This window comes from Colletotrichum tamarilloi, assembly GCF_030869305.1.
Source record: "Colletotrichum tamarilloi strain Tom-12 chromosome Unknown Scaffold_120.1, whole genome shotgun sequence".
In the NCBI taxonomy this organism is placed as follows: Eukaryota; Fungi; Ascomycota; class Sordariomycetes; order Glomerellales; family Glomerellaceae; genus Colletotrichum; species Colletotrichum tamarilloi.
The window spans coordinates 64789-78466 of record NW_026849503.1 but is presented as its reverse complement, the minus strand read 5'-3'; the positions used below and the strand labels follow the sequence as shown (position 1 = coordinate 78466).

General features: G+C 51.4%; 6 protein-coding genes across 6 annotated transcripts; 4 read left to right on the top strand and 2 right to left on the bottom strand.

Moving 5' to 3' along the window:
* Positions 1-1265: 1265 nt before the first annotated feature.
* On the top strand, positions 1266-2384 carry CTAM01_14359 (uncharacterized protein; the record flags this gene model as incomplete). Its single annotated transcript, XM_060530360.1, has 1 exon — positions 1266-2384. One exon carries the CDS (start codon positions 1266-1268, stop codon positions 2382-2384), a length of 1119 nt encoding a protein of 372 aa, XP_060375079.1.
* Positions 2385-2516: 132 nt separating this feature from the next.
* On the bottom strand, positions 2517-4248 carry CTAM01_14358 (uncharacterized protein; the record flags this gene model as incomplete). Its single annotated transcript, XM_060530359.1, has 3 exons — positions 2517-3523; positions 3592-3672; positions 3732-4248. The coding sequence occupies 3 exons, from the start codon at positions 4246-4248 to the stop codon at positions 2517-2519; spliced, it is 1605 nt and encodes a 534-aa protein (XP_060375078.1).
* A 2298-nt stretch (positions 4249-6546) lies between these two features.
* On the top strand, positions 6547-7082 carry CTAM01_14357 (uncharacterized protein; the record flags this gene model as incomplete). The annotated part of the gene is made up of 2 exons (XM_060530358.1): positions 6547-6642; positions 6741-7082. 2 exons carry the CDS (start codon positions 6547-6549, stop codon positions 7080-7082), a joined length of 438 nt encoding a protein of 145 aa, XP_060375077.1.
* A 938-nt stretch (positions 7083-8020) lies between these two features.
* Positions 8021-9124, bottom strand: CTAM01_14356 (cupin domain-containing protein; the record flags this gene model as incomplete). The annotated part of the gene is made up of 2 exons (XM_060530357.1): positions 8021-8767; positions 8822-9124. The coding sequence occupies 2 exons, from the start codon at positions 9122-9124 to the stop codon at positions 8021-8023; spliced, it is 1050 nt and encodes a 349-aa protein (XP_060375076.1).
* Positions 9125-9539: 415 nt separating this feature from the next.
* CTAM01_14355 (uncharacterized protein) lies at positions 9540-10956 on the top strand (the record flags this gene model as incomplete). The annotated part of the gene is made up of 3 exons (XM_060530356.1): positions 9540-9945; positions 10028-10323; positions 10402-10956. The coding sequence occupies 3 exons, from the start codon at positions 9540-9542 to the stop codon at positions 10954-10956; spliced, it is 1257 nt and encodes a 418-aa protein (XP_060375075.1).
* An 847-nt stretch (positions 10957-11803) lies between these two features.
* On the top strand, positions 11804-13570 carry CTAM01_14354 (uncharacterized protein; the record flags this gene model as incomplete). Its single annotated transcript, XM_060530355.1, has 4 exons — positions 11804-11978; positions 12035-12101; positions 12167-12509; positions 12578-13570. The coding sequence occupies 4 exons, from the start codon at positions 11804-11806 to the stop codon at positions 13568-13570; spliced, it is 1578 nt and encodes a 525-aa protein (XP_060375074.1).
* Positions 13571-13678: the final 108 nt, after the last annotated feature.

The window sequence follows — 13678 nt, the reverse complement described above, 5'->3', positions numbered from 1 at the left end:
AGTATCGCTCAATAACGCGCTTCGGTGATGGTCACCCAAGGAATGCTAACAGCATAGGAAGTCTCCCTGGAAAGCGGTTCTTTCACAATGTTCGTCGCAACTATGCTCCGGATTAGTACTCAAATGCTAATTCATATTGAGACTCAGACCTCTTCATGTCCCTGGTGTCATTCAAGCGCGACGCCTGCCATCCGATGGCCAAGACGGCACTCCCCCTGTTGCAGAACGCCGCTAAAGTATCACAGACCCTTAGCCTTAATCAAAAGGACTATGCTTCGCGGGAGATGTGCGCTGCTTCCCACTGGCCCTAGAGTATCATATTGAAACAGCCTCGGTCAATTGCCTCATTTCTCATTTAAGAGAAACGCCTCGATATTGTTCGGAGAATTAGACGCCGCTTTCGACTCGAAACAGTGGGCGATCTTCTTCTTAGTCGACCCTCATCACAAAGCTTACTCTTAAGATCGGGGGAAACTTGGAACTGGCCACAGCGCATGGATGATTCAAGCCACCCGCACTGACCGAAATCATCACACCCTCAACTCCCAGGGGAATTACCGTGCCTGGCCCTGGTGTAGAACTCATCCAGAGCACTTGAGGGATCTGGGATCTAGAGCAGTCTTGCCTCTCCCGCCGCCAGCATCACCACACGAGGCGCTTCCCGTTCAACATCCCAGCCTGGTGCCGCTTCCCGCTCCACCCCCAGGATTATTAGCTGAGTTTACTAGAATTGAGCAACATCCATCAAACAACCATGCCCCCCACTAATAGCGCAAGTATGTGCAAATGAGGAAAACGCTGCGACCTCGGTTTGTCTGAGCGCTCATTCCATGTCCACTTGGACGTTGAGTCTCTCTGAACTGCCCAAGGTCAACTTCCACATGACGCTATTTTCAGTGTTCAACCATGTCGCATTACTCTTAGCTCAGTAAGCTTACCTTTCCATCGGTGATTTGCAGTCTTCCCTGAGTGTTGACAAATGTTTATCCCACCTGGGAGTGGCAAGACAGTGGCCAGCCAGATCTGTTGATAGATGTATATAAGTCGAGAACTTCTTCCGCAAAGTTATTGTCTTTGCCATTCTTCTTCTCATCATCGCAACACGGCCTCAAACATTCCTTCATTCTTCTCAATTCCGAAGCAAGTCTTCCATTCTATTCTTGACACGAAGCTTAACATTCATTTACACTCTCATTCCTTTCAACTATCTCCATCATTCAGATCAATATTTCAGCGACACCAAGTCATATCCACAATCTTTCAAAATGAAGGGCACAGTTCTCGCAACCTTTCTCGCCGCCTTCTCGGCTGGCGCCTTAGCCCACAAAGGCGGCTATGATAGCCCTACTGAAACCACTGGTGGCCAATCCGGAGGAAAGACCGGCGGCAAATCTGGTGGCGGCGGTGGATTCGGACTCCCTGGCTCCGGCAGCGGCAGCGGCAGCGGCAGCGGTGGTCTCAGCGGCATTCTTCCCACTGGGCTACCCATCGGAGGCGGCAGTGGAGGTGGAATTGGCGGCCTCCCAGGCGGCATTGGTGGTGGTAGCGGTGGTAGCGGTGGTAGCGGTGGTCTCAGTGGCCTTCTCCCCACTGGACTGCCCATCGGAGGAAGTAGCGGAGGAGGTAGCGCAGGTGGCATTGGTGACATCCTTGGCGGTGGCAAAGGAAATGTCCTCCCTACCGGGCTTCCGATCGGCGGTGGTAGCGATGGAGAATACGGAGGTGGTGGCAGCGGCAGTGGCAGTGGCGCCGGCGGTATTGGTGGTATCCTGCCTACCGGCCTTCTCGGTGGCGGTGGAGGAGGCCTCGGTGGTCTTCCTGGCGCCGGCGGCAGCGGCAGCGGCGGCATTGGAGGTATTCTTCCTACCGGTCTTCCCCTTGGCGGCGGAAGCGGCCTTGGAGGTCTCCCAGGTGGAAGCGGCAGTGGCAGTGGTAGCGGCGGCATTGGAGGCATTCTCCCCACCGGCCTCCCTGGTGGTGGTGAGGGCGGTATTGGCGGTCTCCTGGGAGGTGGCGGTGACAAGGGCCTCGTTCTTCCTACTGGCGGAGGCGAGGGAGGCATCGGTGGCCTTCTTGGTGGTGGTGGAAATGGCGGCATTGGCGGTGCCCTTCCTACCGGCCTTCCTATCCCGGGTATTGGCGGCAGTGGTAGCGAAAGCGGAAGCGGAAGCGGCGGCCTCCCCATTCCCGGCATCGGAGGCAGCGGTAACGGAGGAAGTGGGGGCATCGGCGGCATCATCCCCACTGGCCTCCCCATTCCCGGAATCGGCGGCAGCGGAAGCGGCAGCTCTCCCTCCGGCTTCGAGACCCGGATCCGCACCACCACTGACAGCGGTGATGGTTATAATGCTCCCGCTGCTACCCCGGCCCCTGAGGATTGGTAAATGTTTGAGCACTTACACTAGTAGACCTAGGTAGTTATTGATGCTTCTCAATTTGGGTTACAGCCTTTTCTGAAATACACAAGAACAAATCAACAATCTCCATGAGCTTCCGCTCCAGCCGAGGCAGTCCTTTCAAGCCGCAATCTGAGTACGCATGGCCTCCAATGGTGCACCTCCACTTGTGTTACCGACAACCTCTTCATCCGCTTCTCCAACCAGGCTGGATCCATCATCGCCATAGTCAGCCACCTGATACTTCTCGCTTTCGGCACGAGCGTTCAGTTGCATGTCGTCCATCTGAGCGGCAGCTTCGCTCACGCTCGTGGTGTCACTGTACGGATAACCTGCTAAGCCCTCCGGCAGTGTGGTGAGAGTGTTCGAATCATGGTTTCTTCCATTGGGCTGCTTCTGTTCCAGTGTCCTCTTCACATCATCATGCACGCTCTCCATAATCTTTTCAAGCAATCGCTGCGTCTTGGCGTCGAGGACGCCAGAGTCCGCGCCCTCAAAGACTCCTGGGATACGCCAGTTGGGATACAGGTTGTCGTGGGTCTTCCTCACTTGCATTCGATCGGGGTGCGCGTCAAAATAGTAGTCACAGAGCCTGCAAGTAGGTTTGCTGCTGCCAATGTACTTCCAACTGTTGAAGTAGTCCCTTGGATGCTGTAGATCTCGGCTTAACAGATAGCTGTGAACGAGTACTTCAGCATGAACACGCGGCTTGAAGGTGCGCTTGCCGATCTGCCTCTGGATGATGCTGTCAAGACCGAACTTTTGCATCTCGACGGCGTGCTGAAGGAACTCTTGTTGCTCCTCATCATCATCTGGAATCATGTTCTTGATTATGGATGCCGCGGTGATGGACATGGACTTCGTCAATGGTCTTCGAGCATCTTCGCTTGACGGAACAGCTGTGAACTTGAAGTCTTGAAAAAGCTTCGGTAGGCGCTCATGAGTGCCAATGATGGCATCTGTCGCACGGCGGAAGGAGAGCAGTCGTCCGAGATAGTGGCGCAACTCGGACCAGTATTTTGACTCGGAAATTTCTCCATCCTTGGCGTTTCTCATGATGGCCTGATCGATCTGAGTGTTCTTGATAGCCACAACTCCTTTGATCAGCTTTTCACAATCACTCAGAACTGTACTCGGCTTAGCTATGCTATGCATTCGACTGAATCATTTCACCGCACTCTCTTGATTGACCTACACTTGTCTTGAACGTTCCCAGATGTAAGATCCCGTGGAAAGTCTGTTTTGTTCTTCAGGACCAGGAGTTCCGACTTGAGGACTATAACGCACTAAACGTCAGTTTCATAGAAGGGAATCGATTACAGACAGGTCTTTTACCTTCCGGGGCCCCCCGTCTTTCACAGTCGTCAATGCAAGCGTCCAGATATTTGCCAACATTGTTCAGGTAGATATCGAGACGTGGCAGATTGAACAATAGTATCTTCCAAAGGACCTGCTTGGCGAGAGGCTTGGGCTTGAGACCAGTAGGATTCTTTCCCACCAAAGTAAGTAGGTCTTCGGCGAACTGCTGAGTCTCAGACAGCTCATCGGCGTCTCTGTGATTAGAACCGAAGACGTACTCTGGGCCGTCTTCTCCCTCGAGGACGGTGAATGAAGTGACTGTCTGACCGCCACGTTCATTGTCGCATACCTGGGCCAACTTTTCCACAAACGAGCGGAAGACCTGGACCTGACTGGCAAGGGAATCGTTCTCTACCTTCGGAGTACCGTTAAAGACGTCTTGACCGGCACGACAAGCTACTTGTAAAGCCTGCTCAAGAACGATGGGTTCGTAGAAGAGTTGGCACTGGTCTACGCCAGCGGGCTGTACCTCGGGAGTGGCTTGTTGGTTCATTGTTGCGACGGTCTTCAAGTAAGACGAGTAGCTTAGGGAAATAGGACTGACAAGATCTAATCGAATTGTCCGGAAGAGATCAGTGTGATGATGGATGAAAGATAGTTTCGAAATATACGACCGAAGTGGTCGAGAATCCGGGCCTTTTATATCTTGGAGACGCCTCTATTCACGATTTTATCATCACGGGCATGTCCAATCATTGAAGAATTAGTACACACCAACGAGAAAGGAATATACCCCCGACATGTCAACATTTTTCCACTTTCACTGACGCAGCACCAACATCGATTCCATGAACATCTACATGCTTCGTGATATCGCATGATGCTGTTGGAAGGACACTCAGATTATCCAATCGCGTGTAAGCCCCAAAATCAGGTCAGTGGCTACTAGTCCCGAGAGCCTGCCTGAGCCCCCTGCTACAGCAGAGCCACGCCCATTTCACGACCCGAGGTAATGAGGCGGTCGAACTTGGGTCGCCACGCAGGAGTATCCGCAGTGACAGGCTCAACATCATTACCACTGACCAGAGAAACCATTCGCTTATTCCTGCATTAGCGTGAAGTTCAAATGTGAGGTTTGGCTATCCACACCTGGCTTAAGGACAGATATGGGCATATACTAAATGCAGAGAGATTCAGATGTCTATCTCCAACACCTGGCAAGGCTTCGAAACACCGGTATTGTACTATGTACATGGTATTGGCATGGACCTACAAATAGAAAAAAGAAAGTTCACTACCGGTGTGGCTACATCTCTCGGTGCTCATGCTGGAAGTCGAACTCGGAGCCTGTCGTCGAGTAGGCTGTGCTGATTGAGTGTTGACCTTCTCTCCCCTCTCCAGCCAGAGTTTGATCGGAGGAACCAACCTAGGAATGCGCCTGCTGTGCTGATGAAAGGAACTCAGTTTATATGGTCTATATGGGGTCGTTTTCACGGTAAATCCAGTTAACCTTGAACCAAATGCACATACATGGCGTCACGGGATGATTCACCGAATCTGGCGCGACTCAAATGCAGATTGGCAGGCAGCCGGCAGGCAGCCGATGTCAACTGTCGTCATTGACAGTTCGCCGCATATGTCGGCAAATCTTGGGCCATCCAACATGAGATATGACACCGAGAAATGCTAGCAAGTCTCCCCTGCTTCCTAACCTGCATCTGCACGAATTACAGTATGTCCCACTCACATAAGCTGAGAAACGATGAAACCCTCGCCGGTCGGCCTCCCGCATCGTGGAGGGGTCGAGTTCCGACCTATTCTGTTTTACTCGTTCTTTTTCAAGTCACTGAAGCTGGGTAAAAGAAATTAATTACTTCTCTGCAAGGAAAGGTGCATCATCAAATGAGATGGAAAACTTGTTTATCGAGCTGATGTCATGTAATTGTTCCTCTCTTTTGGGCATTGAATCCACTGATCTGAAATAGTATACAGAAGTACAGTTTGTGCTTGAAGAGGAAGCATGTTACTAGCTGTAAATGCACTTTTCCATGTATCACCCATAGGCAATTACATGTACGTAGCTAACTATGAGATTGTCCCACAGAATGGCTTTAACTCGTGTGCAATAAGTACTAATGAGTTCAAGGTAGTGGAGGTATTGAACCAATGGCCGTGATCAATGACAGCTACGCTGTGGTTTGGGATTGGACTCAGCTACGAGTGTCCTGAGATATTCCGCCATTTCCAGACCATCAGCCAGCCACGAGATTGCCCCTCAAATTGACCGTGGACTCTACTAACGTTAGGAGATCACGTTTGCCATTCCGCGCGTCGCGCTCATGACCTGATCCAGACCTGCAAACACTATCACATACATATGTGGACTGAATACTTCTGTTCATTTCAGCTTCATCAGGCCAGAACTTGGACATTGGCTCATTGTTTGCAGTGGCAAGATTCTATGCTCATAGTGTCATCTTACTGCGGCCGAGAATATTGGCGCTAGCTTTTGGTGTTTAAATCAGCTGGCCTGGAACATTTCCCTCAATCGAGCAGGGCCTGCAATAGTTATAAACGCTTGCGGTCTAGCAGTAAGATTTGGCAAGGGGTCTAGTCGTGGGTCAAAAGTAAAAGCTTGCGACTCAGCTGAAGATCAAGTAGAGTATCGTTTGATAGACTGATAAGCGAGAAGCTATAGAAACCGTTAAGATCTACATCTTAATCTTAGTCTTGTTCATTGATACCATACCTTTTAGTTTGTGAAAGTACAAAGCCAAGCTAAGTCCCATACAAACTATCAAGTCGAATCCATCGTTACGGTCATAAATGTCGATTCAGGCATCACATCAAAATGGAACAAGAAAATGAAGTCAAGCCTTTCACAGATATTCGAGACGTTCTCTACCATTGGATTCAAAATGATGGCGCAACAAAGAATAATGGGCTAGTAAGAGGCGACCGTGTACTGAACACAATCCAAATTGCTTCTCGAGAGAAGGGTGGCTGGGAGGGTTGGCGCAAGTCGGAATCGCCGACTTCATCAAGTTAAGCTACACAAATCTGAGGGTTACTCGTGAGGACGGCGTCTATGATGGCAATACCCAGCGATCAGATCTCGTCCTGGAGGGCTCCGGTATCCGCACCATCATCGAGCTCAAGTGCGAGCGCGGCGACGTGCCCAGTCCAAAGTGGATTGTGGACGAGGTTATCAAAGACGCTGGAAAGCTTCAGCAGACGTTGAAGGACAAGTTTCGGCCAGTCATATGTTACGCAGTCGGCATCGCAGCCACGAAGGATGCAGACAAAGAGATCCAGAATGCTTTCAATGCTAGCAGGATTCCGCGCACAGGCTTTTATTGTAAGGATTCCAAAATCTATGTGTTCTAAGTAGAGAGGCATGTCTCCTGACGGGAAACGTCGTTGCCAGAGAATCAGCGCTAAGTTGCCCCGGAGTTGCATCAACCTCGAGTTTGTCCCCTGATGCAATAACGCACAAATAATGACACACGTCAATAACGCGACCCTTTTCTGGAAGGACCTGAAATGATAGGCCGGGTAATGACTTTTCGAATGACTACATGTTTGGTTATGGGCAGTGAATAATATTAACGCACCCCGATCTTACAAGCCGCGAAGTAGGTATGTGGAAAGCCCGAATCATGGCCTCAGACTTGCGAAGAGCCCAGGACGTGTCAAAATATCCTAAGACTATGTCTCGTGTTTGTGGCGAAGGACGCGAATCCGTAGTGTGAGAGCAGGCGCTGCGAACGTACTGCCAGTCAGAGACGCCTCCAAAGCCACCTCCGCCAGTCACCATGAATCGTGACAATATTTTACCTTGCATCATGTTCCGAAAGCAAGTCTCGAAAGCTCAAAATAAACGATAGAACGCCTGTATAATGATATCTGAGTGAAGTTTTGTGTTGAGGATTCCATTCAGATTGGGGCATAGGAAGATTTTCGAAATACTCTACAATACTATAGCTTACTATTCAATTAGGATCAATGAAGATTTCGAGAGAGGTACTGCTGAATATGCCAACCCGTCGGGTGAAACGAGGCTATGTTACAATGAGTAGGATGGGACGGGTTGGAATAATGTCTTGAATGGTATGGACATGACCAGTACAGTAGGTCGCTAACATTTTAATTAGTACTTATGAGGGTGATCATGTGTATTCCAAGATTATATAAACACAGGGTATTCCAATGTAAGTCACACTTGCAGTTGTCGAAGGTGCGTACCAAGTACATAGGGTAACGTTCATAAGTCATTTTCCTAAGTCTCCCAACTGTAAGTATTGGAAACACATTCATCTAGCTAATTACAATGATTCTACCACAACACCCAATGCCGCACTGGCTTCCTTGATCTTCTCCTCCTGCCAAGCAGCACTCTCCTCCGGTAAGACGAAACTTGAGAAGGCCTCGCCAGCATTTTGAATGAGAGTCTCGATACCCGGGCCGTTCGTGAAGACGGTGGATCTCACAAACCGAGAGCCGTACTCCAATGTGAACGCTTGTCCTGCAGAGACCAGGAGGGTCTGGCCCTCCCGGACCTCTGTCCATGAGCCAGACTCCTTGAGCTTGACTCTCAGGAGACCCTCCTGGACACAGAAGCAGTGGTCCACCTCCGGGAACGTCAACCACCGAGCAAGCGGGGACTTCTCATATAGCTTGGAAGACTCGAGGCTGGTGATGGCGAACTTGCCGCTGCACTGGGAGGCGTTGATGAAGGGTCTGGAAAGAACACCACCCAGGATGTATCTGGGGCCGGTGTTGGCGCGGAGGAAGTACGGCTCCAAGGGGCCGGGGAGAACGTTTTCTGACTCTTGCCAGTCTGCGACTTCAGGAGGGGTGTAGTTGCGCTCAAAGTTTACGTCGAACCGATCCTTTGCGGCCATGACCTTGGGAATCAACAGGCTCTTCAGGTCACGGTTGTCATTTTCTGGCACAATGATACCCTCATACTGCTCCGCGACGTAGCGGAAGAAGTCAACCCAGTCACCCGGTGCAACCAGCCCCAGGGTTTCTGTGTGAGGCCCGAGAAGCTCAGGGTTGTGTACAACTTTCTGTCATCGAATTAGCTGCGAACGCCACAAGTACGCAGTGTTGGAGAGACTTACAGGGGGAACATAGGCGAAGTCGCCAGGACCCATGATTCTGCACTTGTCGCCGTTCCATAGCTTCAGGTATCCCTTGGTCACTAGGAAGACGTCGTGCGCCTCGGCGTGCCAGTGGAAGCCAGGCGCATCAGAGAGGACGGCACCGCTTGAGAAGACGGCGATGCCACCGTTGGTCTGTTTTGACGAGGCCAAAATTCTGAAGACACCCTTGCTACCGGGGATCGTGACGCGCTCACCCTCGAGCTGGTCGATAATGTAGCTCGTCCTGGCATCAGGAGGGGTGGAGAGAACGGGAATGCTCATGTTGGGCAAAGTGATTGTGGAATTGTCCAATCAACGAAGAGAGAATGAAAGATGCTGGGTAAGAAAATGTGAGTGGGGGCGTTTGTCAAGGGTCTAGATCTCTGGATCGTGGACACACAAGTTGGAGACTTTGGAGTTGTTGAGGGGGTTTGCTGAAGATGGGCTCTCTTCACGTTCCGGGGATGCAAGCGGCGCCAGTCCAGCCTTTTACAGAGCTTCGCTTCCCCGCATTCTAACTCTACTTCCAGTTCGACGGGAAACTATTTGACGCCGCCCACCGGGACCACATGTTTTGCTGCCCCTCGTAAAGGCCCCCCAGTTCGGCTCGTCAGTGCGGGAGTTCGGATATCCCGGGGAAAGATCCGGAACAGCCCCGATACAGTAGCGGAAATTCCGCTGTTTCGAACAATCGTCAATGGGCGTAGCCAACGTTCACGTCGCCACGCGGTCTCCGCCGCCCGGAAGCCCGGCTCGGTGGGAGATTCTAGCGAGCCTCGTGGGCCGCGTCTCCAGTTTGCTTCCCATTGTTAAGCTATCTAGGTTGTCCCCCGCCACATCATTACCCCGGACTTTCTTTGATTGCACTTTCTGCGTCTCTCAAATTATCACTGCCGCTGTCACTGCTGCTGTCATTCCTGAGGTCACGGCCACTGAGACAAAGCCACCTTACCAGCCAAGAACACGACAAACCAACAACTTTTTCGTCATGGCAAGCCCAGCCTCTTTCCGTGCAGTCTACAAGACCATATGGTCACAAGAGATCGATGTGGATGTCTATGCCCCGCCGCTTGGGGAAACCAACAAGGCAAAATGTCCGGTTGGTATGTATACTCAGAACCCTTGCATGGCGGGCCACACCAAAGGTCCAATGGAGCAACTTCGGATTAACAGTCGTGTGTCTAGTCATCAATATCCACGGAGGCGCATTCCATCTCGGCTCCTCCAAGATGGTCAACAAGGACCAAGTAGCTGACTGCCTCAGCAGAGGCTGGATTACCATAGCCCCTAATCACCGTCTGTGCCCTCAAGTCACGCTTCTGGATGGGCCGATGAGAGATTGTCGTGACCTCCTGGGATGGGTGTATGATGGTGGTCTTCAGAAGGCCCTTGACGCTAATGCTGATGGATCATATGCCGTTGACACTGACCATGTCTTTGCATTTGGGACGTCGTCTGGCGGCACTCTATCCCTTGCCTTGGTAAGTTCATGCAACTTAGTGTCTGCAAGTCATTACAGTTACCAGATTCGTCCATGCTAACCCATGGTCACTTTACAGGGCTTTGGAGTTGACCGCCCCGTTGCTGGTATTTATGACATGTACGGGCCTAGCAACTTCACCCACGCGTTCTGGGAGAAACCATTGCCGCACGTAGCAGCAAAATTGCCCAAAGGTCTCACACAGGAATTCTTGAACAAAGTCTTTGACGAAGACCCAGTGCCAATTCTTGGAGGAGTGTCACTGGAAGGTCAGGCGCCAGGGCCGCCCAACTTTGATGACCCGAGACAGGCGTTTGCGATGACACAAATAGCCACCGGCAATGTCATGAACACAATTGTTCCTGACAAGAACTGGGATGCGGTCGACCCCATCAGAAACATCACTACGTCTTTCCCGCCGACTTTCATCGTGCATGGACAGGCGGATACTATGGTGCCCCTTGAGCTTAGCCAAGATTTGATCAAGGTGCTGAAGGAAAAGGGGGTCAAATCTGAATTGAGGGAAATTCCGGGCGAGGAACATACGTTTGCCGCCAAGATGAAGGTGGGATCCCAAACTTGGAATCTTCAGAGAGAAGGCTTTGACTTTTTGGAGAGCTTGGTCAAAAAGTGAGCCAGGGGCAAAAAGGAGTTAGTTGAGCGGAAGCTAAGGTGGTCAATATGGAATGGACTCATCTGGCTCAAAAACTAACTACATGAAAATTGCAAATTCGATTGAGAAATGTGGTTGGCTGCGCCAAGTGAGACTTTCAGCTTCCTTTGAGCCGTAAATCATTCAAACTGTCAGTCATCGAGTTCATGCATGAAGTTCAGACTATACGAAACTCAATCGTGAATTCGGATGATCCGTACGTGTGTTTGTAATTGTAGTGTGTCTCGGTCGAATTGACAGCGGGTAGTAAACGACGCAAAACCTGACACGCAAATCCAATACTCGACCAAGAAGAGAAATACTATGGATAACATAGTGCATCAGCTGCACACTTACGTGTCAAGCGTGACAGAAACCTAAGCCACCCACTCTTTCATGTGCCGGTCAAAACGAGTTAGCACCATCCGGGGTCCCCGCCACCCTAAAGTGTTGAAGAAAGTCTGGGGTGCAGCCGGGAACTCCGACCCATGCCCGGATCGATCCCGGTTCCAGCGTTCGCCAGGAGTCCTCAGTGCAACTGTAAAGTCGGTCAAAGTTTGATATAACCCTCCGAGCCTACTTTATCCATCAGCCCATCTGAGTTCTGGCATCGACTGACAGACATCCCATCCCATCAACATCCTCAAATCGGCAACCTGAGTCACCGACATCCCGTCTTTGACAACTTCAGACCTCTTTGCCACCCCTGCCACTGTGCATTACGCTGGAACGTAGGCACATTTCCGAACCAGACTCCGGGTCGGCGTAACTCCATCGCCGACAGAAGCAACCCAGCAACGACCAACCGGTCGTAGAGTTCTAATTCACAATGGACTCATCACCTACTTCGCCTCGCGATGACATTCGCAAGAGCGATGTTATGATCGACAAGGTCGACGTTCAGCACAATGAGGAGGCTTTGCGTGAGGCTGATCGCCACATGAGCCCCATGAAATGTCTTTGGGACAACCCAAAGGTGTTGCTGTGGACTATCTACGCCAACTGTAAGTAATTCTTCTTGATGGAAAACTTGTCAACTTAACTAACTCTGGGAATTCAGTTGGCTCAACTTTGATTGGTTTCGAAAACTTGGCACTCTCAGTATGCTTGGCCATGCCGGCATTCCAGTAAGCCCCTCAAACCCCTGAAGAATACAACGAGTAATCACAAACTAACTACTGTGTTTCTTTAGGATGACCTTTGCATCTGAAGTCAATGGAACACTCATTATTCCCGCCTACTGGCAATCTGCTTGGAGTGCGATGTACAATGTCATGATGTTGTTTGGTTCTCTCTTCGCCGGTTACATGCAAGATTGGTTCGGTCGTCGCTCCGTCTTCGCTTTGGCATCAGTCATCGCCTCTGCCGGCATTGCCATCAGCTACATCTCCGTGACACCACCGGAATTCTTGGGCGGCAAGATTGTCACTGGATTTGCTGTCGGTCTCTTGACTTCTACCACGCAAACCTATGTTTCCGAGATTGCACCCCTGCCCGTTAGAGGCATTTGCTTGTCTATCAACACCATCATGCTCGTAAGTCTTATCAACATCCTGCAATAAGTATAACCTGAGGAACATAACTCTAACCAAAACGCAAACAGAACCTTGGCATGCTCAGTGCCATCGCTGCCAGCTTCTCCCGCGTTGCTATTATGGACAAGGCCGCCTTCCGTGTCGTCTTCGCTGCCGCATGGACATTCCCCGGCCTTATCCTCCTCGGTCTCCCCTTCGTTCCCGAATCGCCCACCTGGTTGGTCTTCAAGAACAAGCACGACGCCGCCCGCAAGGCCCTCGAGAGGCTTTCCGGCCCGAACGAAGATATCGATGCGCGCCTTGGCCAGATCATCGACAACGTCGAGACCGAACGTCGCCTGCAGATGGAGGCCGCTTCCTACCTAGACTGCTTCAAGGGCACCAACTGGAGACGCACGCGCATCATCCTCATCTGCTTCTACATCCCCCAGGTTGCCGGTGCCGTGCTGTCCTCCAACGCCCCTTACTTCCTCAACCAGACTGGCCTCTCTAGCAAGACTGTCCTTCTGCTCGTCCAGGTCGGTATCGCGGCTGGTGTCGTCTCTGCCATCGTCAACTCCATCATGATGGGCAGACTCCGCCACCGCCCACTTCTGTTCTTTGGCGTCTCTATCTGCGTGGCCATGTATTTTACCATGGGTGTCGCTGCCGCATTCCCCAAGACAAACGCCTCGCTCTTGACGATTGGAGTCTCGCTTGTATTCACCTCCATCTCCTACGGACCCGCAGTGGGTGCCTCCATGGCCGTGGCCGGTGAGGTCTCCGCTTCAAAGCTCCGCGCCAAGTCGCTTGGTATCGGCTTCGCCTTCTCCTCCATCGTGTCCACCATTTGGACCATCATCCTGCCGTACCTCTTCAACCAGGACGAGCTCAACATGGGCGGTCACATTGGGTGGATCTTCTTTGTCATGGGCATTCTCATGTTGGTGGTTCTCTACTTTGATGTTCCGGGCACCAAGGGACGCACGTTTGAGGAGTTGGATATCATGTTTGAGCAGGGCATCTCGGCGCGCAAGTTTGAAAGCCACAAGCTCAACCTGGGTCCTGTGGACACCAAGTGAGTTGTATGTGTGGCCGCGGCCCGCGGGATGTTACCAACAGACGCGTGTGTGTGCGTTTAGTCATGGGCCCTATCTCCTGTTTTGGGACGACTTTTGTTTTGAGTATCG